The 11,800-nt window shown below is 42.1% G+C and overlaps 1 protein-coding gene across 1 annotated transcript; it reads left to right on the top strand.

Annotated features, from left to right (window-relative positions):
• The first annotated feature begins 4,000 nt into the window (after positions 1-4,000).
• Positions 4,001-11,220, top strand: Stfa3l1 (stefin A3-like 1). The gene is made up of 3 exons (NM_001009177.1): positions 4,001-4,126; positions 10,067-10,168; positions 11,110-11,220. Exons 1-3 carry the CDS (start codon positions 4,001-4,003, stop codon positions 11,218-11,220), a joined length of 339 nt encoding a protein of 112 aa, NP_001009177.1.
• Positions 11,221-11,800: the final 580 nt, after the last annotated feature.

Below are 11,800 nucleotides of genomic sequence, written 5' to 3'. Positions count from 1 at the left end.
TCACTCTGTAGACCAAACTCTGGCCTCAAACTCACAGACATCTGCCTTCCTCTGCCTCCCAAGTGCTGGGATTAAAGATATAGCTTGTGTTCTTCTGTAGAAATCCTAGAAATCAAGATAATTATGAAATACACATATCTAAAAATAATCAAAGACCTTCTTACCAGGGGGCTGAGACCCTGTCAAAAAAAAAATCTGCTAAATCACCTTTTGTTAGATGTACAGAACCCAGAGTGTCTGGGAATCTTTATATGACACCAGATTCTTAGACTTCTTTAAGAAAATTCTGTGCATCAACTGAACAGGCTGTAGATTTCTGTGAGGTTTGATTTATAGGAAAAAAAATATGGCCGTCTACAAAGAAGGAAAGGGAATTTGGCTTGAGAGTCCACTGACTGTTGGTATGTTCTGATGCTTTGGAGAAGAAGGAAACAAACCCATGTGCCCCGAATGATGCAGACACATTGCACGCTTCCTTTTCTGCTCTGTGCTTTCCCCTACACAACCTCTTTGTACCCTATGAGTTGACTAAGATGGATCTTTGCAGATGACAGTCCCCCTCTGCTGTCATGTCCCCAAGCAGTGCTCCCTGGGTAAACCTGGACTCCTCCCTACCAGCTGTCATCTCATGAACATTGACCTTTAAGCACTGAGAGATCAGGACTTCAGTAACCATTGGAACTTTGGCTCATGATTCCAGGGTACATTTGTCCAGGTGGAGGAAGTAGGTGACAGGCAACTGGTCTCTTGTGTCTGGTGTCAGGAGGCAGAGAAGGACAAGTGGTGGCTCTCAGCTCATTTCCTCATTTTTGTTCAGCCTCGGACCATGGTATGATGCCACATACATAGGAAATGGGTCTTTCCACCTTAAATGACCCAATATTGAATGTGTTTCAGTGAGGTAGATATTTGTATCCAAAGACATTCTAACTGTATCACACCAAGTTGGAATGATTAATAATCATGATGGTGAACCAGAGTTCGAAGGAATGAATGCATTGGAAACAGACCTATTCTACTATGAGGCACAGGCTTGACTTGAACTCCCTATTTACCCTCTCTTGATTTTGAAGTCATGATCCTCTTGAACCTGCCTCTTAAATTCTGGAATTATAAACATGTGCCTCTGTGCCCAATGCTAAGATCAGTCAATTTTAAATGGCTCACTCTTGAAAATTTCTTGCTGATGTTCAGAATCAATAAATGACACTTTAAGGTTAGGGATGTAGCTCAATGTTAGGGCTCTTTGCCAAGCTTGCTTAAGGCACTAGGTTCAATCCCTAGTGCCACCAAGAAAAAATATTCTTTCCCAAAGCAGATCATAAAACCCTTGAAGACAGCCATAAAACCTAGATTCTGTGTTCAAAACTTCACCTGCCCTTTTATGTAGGAAATGTTCCTGAGCAGGAAGTTTAGCCAGTCTTGCCTGGCAGTAGGTCAGACAATCTCATTCTAGGAGGGATTCTGCCTAGTACCATAGAGACGGACCTCCTCCCAGATAGACCAAGAATCTGAGCAGACCAGCCTTGCTGGTTCTCCCACCCAGTCTTTCAGCAGTAGGCCATAAACCTCTCTGTCCAATCACCTCTGCAATAAGCTGTCTATTTCAGGCCAAATGAAAACATTAAAAATAGGCAGCTGCTGTTCTTTGTTATTTAGGACTCAATTTCCAAAGTGTCCTGTGTCATTTAAAACTTGGATTACATAGACCTGCCCCACTTTTTTTTTTCCTGTGCTATCTGTTGTTATAGGAGTGTGAACCTTAGAAAGAAGAGGATGAGTCTTACCCTCTTGCAGGCCTCTACATGACATTCATTTTCATGATTCATTTTGAAATATGCTTCTTTGACACACCCTTCTTTTAAAATAACTTTTCTTATTTTGAGACAGTGTTTCAGTAAGAAGCTCTGGCTGGTGTGGGATTCACTATGTAGATCAGGGTAACCTTGAGCACACAGAACTCCACATGCCTCTGTCTCTAACATCCTGGGATTAAAGGTGAGCAGGCTGACAACCTTAGAATGTTGGCATGGTTTGACTATTCTCGGCCCAGTGAGTGGCACTATTTGGAGGTGTGGCCTTGTTGGAGTAGGTGTGTCACTCTGGGCACCGGCTTTAAGAACCTTATCCTAGCTGCCTGGAAATAAGTCTTCTATCAGCTTTCAGATGAAGATGTAGAACTCTCAGTTCCTCCTGTACCATGCCTGTCTGGATGCTGCCATGCTCCCACCTTGATGATAATGGACTGAAATGCCAAATCTGTAAGCCAGCCCCAAATATGTGTGGTATATGAGTTGACATGATCATGGTGTCTGCTTACAGCAGTAAAACCCTAAGACAAATGTCAATATCTAGTTCTTTGTAGTTGTCCATACGATAAACACAAGTTCCGAAAGAGCCAAGGCATTTTTTTTTTAAAGAAAGGTGTGTCAAAGAAACATATTTCAAAATTTCACTCAGTGTAAAATGAATCATGACAATGAATGTCATGTAGGGGCATACAAGAGGGTAGGACTCATTCTCTTCTTTCTAATGGTCTTATGTTCTTATGACAACATGCAGCACAGAAAATAAAAAGGTGGAGCAGGTCTGTGTAATCAAAGTTTTAAAGGACACAGGACACTTTGGAAATTGAGTCCTAAATACCCAAGAACAGTTGTCCATCATTAATGTTTTTATTTTTTTAATATTTATTTATTCATTATATATGAGTACACTGTCACTGTCTTCAGACACACCAGAGAGGGCATCAGATCCCATTACAGATGGTTGTGAGCCACCATGTGGTTGCTGGGATTTGAACTCAGGACCTCTGGAAGAGCAGTCGGTGCTCTTAACTGCTGAGCCATCTCTCCAGCCCCCTAATGTTTTTATTTGACCCAAAATGGACAGCTAACTACAGATGTGACTGGACAGGAGGTTTATGGCCTACCTCTGAAAGACTGGGTAGGAGAAACAGCAAGGCTGGTCTGCTCAGATTCTTGGTCTATCTGTGAGGAGGTCCATGGGCAGAACTTCTCTTAGAATGAAGATTGCATGACCAACTATCAGGCAAGGCAGGTTAAACAACTTGCTCAGGGTCATGACCTATACAAAAGTGCACGGGAAGTTTTGAACAGGTTTCTAGGTTTTATGGGAGTCTTCAAGGGAAGGGTTCTATGACTTGCCTTCAGTAATAATATTTTCTTGGTCATACAAAGGTTTGACCTAGTGCCTTGAACAAGGTTGGCAAAGAGTTCCACCACTTAGCTACATCACCAAGTCATTTTCTGGGTCTGAACATCATCAAGCCTTTAAAGTTAGCATATATTAGCACTAGGCACGGAGGCACATGTCTATAATCCCAGAATTTGAGAGACAGACTCAAGATTTGAGAGACAGATTCATGAGTTCAAGATCAAGGTGGACTACTTGAAGAGTTCAAGGGGAGTCTGCGTGTGCTACATAGAAGCAATGTTCTCTCTCCAGTGAAATGAATTAGTAGAACGCTGGTTGAATATCACGTTGGTTAATTCTGTCGACTTGACAGGATTTTGTTAGAAAGGCCTTGGATATAAACTCTGCAACTCACTAAGAATGTTCCACAGCAAAGTTCTCTTTCCTTCTTTTAGGAAGGCCGTATTTCTTTTCTGTGTCAAACCTCATAGAAATCTACAAAGCTGACAGAGTGAGGCTGTGTCAGTTGATGTACAGGATTGAAAGCAGAAGCCTAAGATTCCGATGCTATACAAAGACTACCAGACACTGGGTCCTATAATCTAAAGAAAAGTGAATTAGCAGGTTTTATTTTCCATTGCTGTTGTTTATTAAAGACAGAGTCTTATCCCCCTGGGATAAAGGATTTTGTCTGTTTATAGATATGTGTATTTCACGTGTATCATGATTTCTAGGATTGTTTACAGAAGAACACAATAAAATAATTGACATCTATGTCTCTGTCACTCAGAACTGAACCTGTCTTCACCACTTTTCTCTGGTGGAATATATCCAGTGGGCAGAGATGGGTGAGCAGCAAGCCTCTGTCTCTTTGCTGTGCCAATTCCCTGTTACCTCTAGCATTCCCCTCTTGACAACAGTAATTCTTCTAAGAGTAGTCTTACCTTTTAAATGGTTGGGCTGTTACCTGGTAAGTTACCTACTGACTGTCATCCCATCACTTAGGAAGCAGAGGCAGAAGGATCAGACATTCAAGGCCATGCCCGGAATCCCAGGGCTCTGCAGGTAGAGGCAGAAGAGTAAGAAGTTCAAGGTTCATAATGAGTTCCAGGACAGCCTGGATACAGAGTGAGTCCCAGGCTAGGCTGGGCTATATGCAAGTCCTTCTCAAAGAGAGAGAGAGAGAGAGAGAGAGAGAGAGAGAGAGAGAGAGATTTTATTTAATATTTAACCCCAAATCCGGGTTTTTTTCCTAAGATTGACTGATTGATTGATTGATTGATTTATTATAAGTACACTATAGCTGACTTCAGACACACCAGAAGAGGGCATCAGATCTCAATACAGATGTGGTTGCTGGGATTTGAACTCAGGACCTCTGGAAGAGCAGTCAGTGCTCTTAACCTGACCGTTAATCATGTATTAACCTGATAGAAACTCAATGTTTCTATCAGGTTAATACATCCTGTTTAACTATCATCTAAATAATAAAAATGTATTATGTTATGTCTTTTACAAAGGAGAAATGAGTGCAAATTATGGAGGTAGGTTTGCAGTCTGTCACCTTTTTTCTTACATATTGTTTTCCTCTCTGAATCCAAATCATCCTGGAGGACAAAAATCAGTTTGGTTTGTTGTCTGTCTGTCTGTTTGTTTGTAGGTATGTTTCACACATAGATTTGCTATGTGGTCTATCTTGCAGGTCACTCAGGCTAGCTTCGAACTAAGGCAGTCACACTTGCTTACTTTCCCCACCTCATTTACCCCCCAACTCCACTCAGCCTCTCTTTTTAGGAATGCAGTAAGACTTGCCTGAGGCCACACTCAGTCCCTGAGATATTGTGGAGATAATACATTATAGAGGAGGAGTTCACAGATACCTTTAAAACTCAAATTTTAAGTGCTGAGATTATAGCCATGTGCCACCAATGTAGGCCCATCCGATTTTGTGTGAGTAGAACAGATGGGAGCCTTCATGCTCAGGACACTGAACATTCTAGGGCGGGGTCACAGGCCTAAAATTCAGTGACTAAATAGTGAAGGCTAAATAGTTCTCACTCATAGGTTTATTTCAATAAATAACTTGGAGCATATTATTTTGAGGAATATGAAATCTTTATACCTTCATTAAAATCCTCATATCAAGTTGATCTTCTCAACCTTAAATGTGCACAGCAGTCACCTGTGGCTCTACATAAAATGCAGATCTGACTGAAGAGGGCTAGACCGGCCTGGGTGTCTCCATTTCTTCCGAGGTCTCTGGAAGACCCTGTAGGATCAGATATCAGGCATCCTAGAAGGCTTGGAGGATCTAGGGCCTTACATAGGATGACAAGGAAAAGTCCTCCACTTCACTGTCATAAGAAAGAGCTAAAGGGGCTAACTGAAATACGGGCCATAAAGAATTTTTCAAAAACAAGTAAGCACAGATGAGGCATAGTTGATGTTTATATTGACTGGAATAAAAAAAAAATCCATGGACATATTCCAGGACCCATGGCTATACAGGGGCAGATAGAAAAATACAGTTATTTGAAATAAAGAAATTACTGTAGATTTTCATGATCTTTAAATAGTTGATAATCTAATTATCTAGAATAACTGTTCTTTTGAAATTGCTATTTCTCCAAGTGGTCCAAACCTCTCGGATTAAGATAAACCTTTTGCTTCTAGTCTCCCAAGGAAGAAGGACTATCAAGTGTGTCGCCCTGCTGGCTCGAATAATTTTTGAACATGATATTCTCATTAGTTTTTTGAGGATTTCATACATACATAAAACATACATTGATCATACACATTTTAAGTTAGGAAGCTATTGGAAGGGCTTATCTTGCTAAGGACACCATCTATGAACCGCATCTTCAATAATAGAATGAATTTAGAAATGTTTTCTTGCAGCTCCAGAGAAGCAGAATGAGACACAGATGTTAACAAGACCACTTCACTCGCTAAAGAGCTTTGCTATTTTAAAAGCCTTGATTTCTGTCCCACCTCTCAGTTGATCTGTAAAGCCCGATGCAGGCAAGGATGAAATCCAGCCTATGTTTAGATGATGGACCCAAGACTCAAGATGCTCAAGAGTCACCCAGAAAAGAAACTACCCTGTCCTTTCCCACTGTACAGCTTCAGTCCCCTGGGGAGCCTTGCAGGTATCAGGGGGAGGGGATACAGCAAACTTGCCTACTCTGTAGAAGCCAGGGCTTAAACCCCTGTGAAAGATGCATAGTCATGAACCATTACATAGGGAAAGTTCCTCAGTCTCCTTAGGTTTTGAGCATCAGGCTACAAAGTGTAGAAGCTAAATACAGCACTGAAAGACACCAGCTCTACTCCTCCAAATTAATAGTGTAGAGGAAATCAATATCTATAGAATATTATAAAATAAAACTTATTTAAGCACTCTTTCATGATCACAGGTTTAAGACCAAAAAGGACATTAGGCACTGCTGCCAACCCCTTTACTGGCCAGTGAACAGGTACAGGGTGGCGACTCAGCTCCCAAATGTCACTCATCTGTATTTTCTTCCAGCAGACAGTCTGAGGGGACAACTCTCACTAAACTGTGGAGAGACAGAGAAGCAGGCAGTAAACTGTGTATTTTTAGGAAGCATTTTCTCAATCACAGCAACCATTCCACTTCAAAAAACAACACAGAGCAGATACTACAGAAAGCCCTTGTTAATTCAGGAAATTTGGTCTATTCCTCCAATATTATGGTCTGTTGTGTCCCCACATATTTTCTGGTTCTAGGAGCTTATTGTATTCCTAGAATGATCTAAAGGAGCCCAGAGAAAATCTCCACTATGTGTCGTTACCTTGTATTCATTGATCAAATATAGATGTACCTATTGGGGCCCTTCATTGCAAATCATGAATAAATGTTTTTTTGCTTGTTGTTGCTGTTGTTATTATTATTATTATTATTATTACTATTATTATTAGCTTGTGTGCATGTGCGTGTGTGTGTGTGTGTGTGTGTGTGTGTGTGTGTGTGTATGTGTGTGTGTGTGTTTGTTTTGATTTTTGAGGCCGGATTCAATGGCCCAACTAGCCTGGACATTTCTATATACCCCTGTGGGGCAGTGAAAGACATCCTGGTTTCTGGTTGAGCTGAGGTACGAAACCCCAGTGACCCTGAAAGGGAAGGTATGCATTTCCCTAAGTTCCAAGGAAACCAGTCTAGTCTAGTCACTGGCTTGCAGCCCTCCATAGATTTGTGACCATCAGTCACATAAGGGCAACTTGCGTGTCAAGCTCCTTTGCAGGTAGAGGATGTGAGCACAGGTCACAGAGGGTAAAAACAGATCTCAATTATAATGAGGTGCCTAAAGGCCTGGAGACTTAGTCAACGAAGCTTTTCTTTCCAGAGACTCCTCCTTGCTAAAGATATTTAATCTCAGGCCCACTCTGAGAAGTAGGGGATGGTTTTACTCATCCACTTTCTGCCATGACAACAAATGTCTTGAAACCATGGACTGCCTCTTTTCATCGGATCTGCCATGGGGAGCCATAGACAAGGTCTTTGTCTTGGAATAAGGCTTCCCATTCCAAAAACATCGGGTCAGGCAGGGAAGAACGGCAAATATCTCTCCAATCTTGGGGAGTAGTAATCTTAGGTTGGTAATATGACTCTGTAGGAGAGATTTTGTCCAAGGTGCATGAACCATCTTCCTTCACTGCCTGCCTGAATTCTTTTAAATCTGAGGCTTGCCATGGGTACCCTAGTGGTCTAGTTCAACTGGGATTGATATTAACAGGGGATGCTTGCACACTTTGGGGTTCTAGTTCCATATTAGACTGTGAAGAGGCAGGTTGAAGCTCCTTTATATTTTTAATGGAGCCCTGCCCTTGGGTAGAGAGAGGGGCAGGAGGAGCAGATGGTTTATTTATTGGCTCCTCTGAAGTATAAGGAGGCAGGGATGGGTAGATGGATTTTATTTCCCTTATTAGTTGGGTAAGGGCTGTGAGATCAGAAATAGGGTGTTTCTTAAGACCTTGATCTTTGGGTTCATCTGACTGAGGGGGCTCAGGAGCTGTGTTGCTGTCAGACTGTCCTATTTTAGACGGCCTATGAATTGCCAAATTGCAGCTAAGATCAGCAAAAAAATCACAGGAAGGTATTTTTCCTTCTTGCTTATCTCTGTTTTTAATGAAAGAAGCTACTCAGGCCCATGAGTCTGGGCTATAAATATTGTCATTGGCCATGCATGGCACTCTCTGAAGGACTTCTTCCCAAAACAAGGGGGCTTGGTTTTTTGTTTTGTTTGTTTGTTTGTTTGTTTGTTATTTTGGCTATTTTTATTCTGTGGGATTTTAGTAGGGCACATATCTCTCTAGTATGGGGGAAATTTTTATGTGATGTTGAGTTGCCCATGACAGAAAAGAGGAGAAACGCTTTGTCCAGTTGGAAAGTTCCCTTGTCCTATCAGCTTTGGGGTATTCCACAGAGGTCCAAAGTGCTAAGCCTTCCCGCAGGTTTAAGAAGTGGCAGCTGCCCTGTGGCTTTTAAGTGGCCGTTGCATTACCAGGTTTTCTTTTTGTTTTAAGGAGAAGTTAGATAGTTTTTGCCAACACCCGTTGTGGGCTGTCAGGATTAAGACAGGGGCTAGAGGAACCTTCAGCCAACACCAGAGAGTAGCTCTGGCCAGGAGGCTTCAGTTGCCTCTTCAACTTGTCCAAATCCATGTGATGGGACTGACAAAAAGCACAGCAGAAAAGGACACAGAGTTGGGGTTGGGCCTTACCTTCCCAGAGTATCTGTTCCTGCAGTTGTTTACCTGTTCAAGCCCCACATTGGGCGCCAGTTGTAGGATTAATGGGGGTCTTGTTCTACTCTGCTACAGTGCTCAGCCGCTCAGGGAGGCAGGACACGGAATATTTGACTATGCTTACCCCACGCTGCTTCTGGGTGGGTGTTGGACTGTGAGAAGCCACAGGACACCGCTCTGGGGATGGGGAAGTGCAGTCTGAGCACAGGACACAGCCAGAGCTGGCTCAAGTGTCCCCAGGCCTGCAAGGAAGCTGGAGCCATTGGTTCTCAGGCTCTTGGGCATCCAGGCCCTGCTGGGATACTATGGAGGAGATGAGAATGGAGTGAGGTCCTGGGGGACTGGATATAGCCTGGGGGCAAGGGGCAAAAGAGGGGGGATGCTCTGGCTGGTCCTGCCAGGAGAGTCTTTGGCTGGATGGCAGTGGCAGGCTTGGGATTGGTGGCAGCCACCACTGGAGATGCAGAAAAGCCCTCTTCGGGAGATTAGACAGTGGCTTTGTAGGTGAAAGCCTTCTCTCTGGCTCCCCATGGTGGATCCCATAAAAAGGAGTCAGTCTATGATTTCAAGACATTTATTGTCATGGCAGAAAGTGGATGAGTAAAACCATACTCCACTTCTCAGAGGGGGCCTGAGATTAAATACCTTTGCAGGGAGGAGTGTCTGGGAAGGAAAACTTCATTGGCTAAGCCCCCAGGCCTTTAGGCACCTCATTATAATGGAGATCTGTCTTGAGCCCGTGTGACCTCTGGTCATATACTCTACCTGTGAAGGGGCTTGGGACATTGCCCTTATGTGATTGATGGTCACAAATCTATGGAGGGCTGCAAGTCAATGACTGGCCTGGTTTCCTGGGAACTTAGGGAAATGCATACCTTCCCTTTCAGGGTCACTGGAGTTTTGAACCTCAGCTCAACCAGGAACCAGGCTGTCTTTCACTGCCCCAATGCCCCAAACTGAATAACATTCTTGAACGACATTCTCCTGCCTCAGTCTTCCAAGTTCTGGGATTAAATCTGGATGCTTGAGCAGTCAGCCAAGAGTCATCAGCGTCTCTGAGGACTCTCAGCAGGATAAGGTTGTGACTTAGATAAATTGAGTCAACACAGCCTTAACATCATCTCTTACTTTCTCCTCATAAGGTCAAACCATTGCTTGAAGAGAAAACCAATGAGAAATATGAAAAATTTCAAGCTGTTGATTATAAAGTTCAAGTTGTCGCTGGAAAAAATTACTTCATTAAAGTTAGACACTGACTTTCTTCAAGCACAGATGTGATAGTTTCTTGTTGCTGCAACTGTAGCTTCATTTCTACCACTGGTCTTTAATTAATACATTTGCAAGATGCCCCAAATTCTCATCAGAGTGACATATATAATGGTAAACTTTAATTAGTTTCATTTGAAAATTAAGGTAGGAAGGGATATCAGAACACAGTATCTACTGTAGAACACAAAACCTTTATTGCTTCAATAAAGGAAAAAGTGACAATTCTTATCTAGATGGTCTTTGTCCCAGGTTCATGCCCATCCACCATTGGGAGTTATCACAATGGTACTTAGGATTCATTATTTTTACTTTACAAAGGATGCAGCCTGACGTGCGTTCACAAAGTAGATTGAAACACAGGAGAAATATGGGGCCCATACTGCTCCCATTTTCTAAAGCCAATCTGAGTTTATTTTCCCTTATCAAACTATATACCAAATTTTCTCCCAACTTAGAAGTCAGAAAACAGAATAACCAAAAACTCAGGCTGCCATATGCTCCTGTTCCAGGCACCATGAAAATAAAATGTAACACTGGACTGTAATCTATGCCAAAATTTTAATTCAAAGTACAATAGATTAAATCCAGATGGAGAAATGGATTAGTGGGTAGGAAGGAGCACTGGCTGTTATTGCAGAAGACCTGAATTTGGGTCTCAGCACCCACATGGCAGCTCACAATTTGCCCTCAAATTCCAGTTCTAGGGTATTTAACACCCTCTTCTGAGGTTTTTAGGCATTACATGTGTGAGATGCACTTAAACGCAAGCAGGCAAAACATTTATACAAATAAATTGAATAAAAACTTTCTCTCTCTCTCTCTCTCTCTCTCTCTCTCTCTCTCTCTCTCCTTCTTTCTTCCTTTCTTTGTTTCTTTCTTTCTTTGTTTTTTTTCTTTCTTCTTTTATATCTTTCAGATGGACGTGGGGCACATAAAAGTCTTCCAGGGTCTTTCTGGAGAGGATGATTTGGAACTTAGTGGTTACCATACTAACAAAACCAAGAATGATGAGCTGACCTCCTTCTAAGCAGCAAATTCTAAAGAGATCTGATTCCTCTCCTTGTAAACAGATGCAGCCACCAATAAAGAAGCATTTGTGAAATAACTGTTTTCCTCCCCATTACTCATTATAGTGTTAACCTTTTCTTCCTAGACAATTATTTTTAAATATGTTTCCTTAATTAGTATGTCATCCTTGGGCAAGAGCTATAGTAACCTCTGTATCCTTCCAATGTTAAATATACATGCTGCCAAGGAGAGCGCAGTGTTCATGGTTCAGGGTAGACAGCCCACAGTTAACAATAACAACTGGAAACTTTATGAAACCTATATATGGCTCAGTTGTAATTGAAAAAAGGATTTTACCACCCCATCCACACTGTTGGTGTATTGGTGGCTGTCAGGGGAGCATACTCGTTGATCCCTTTAGTTGGCCAGAACCCAGCATGTCATCTTTGCCTTCATATTTGAAAATTAGTTTGATTTTTTACAAGACATGTTTGGAAACAATCATAACTGATAAAAAAGCTGCCCTCTCTCCCACCCCCATGTTTCTCTTATACTTGAGAGTCAATTGCATTTTTTCCATCACCTACAAATGCTTCCTA

The sequence above is a fragment of the Rattus norvegicus genome, chromosome 11 (genome assembly GCF_036323735.1).
Source record: "Rattus norvegicus strain BN/NHsdMcwi chromosome 11, GRCr8, whole genome shotgun sequence".
NCBI classification, from domain to species: Eukaryota; Metazoa; Chordata; class Mammalia; order Rodentia; family Muridae; genus Rattus; species Rattus norvegicus.
The sequence above is the reverse complement of the archived record's forward strand: the minus strand, read 5'-3'. Positions and strand labels throughout refer to the sequence as shown.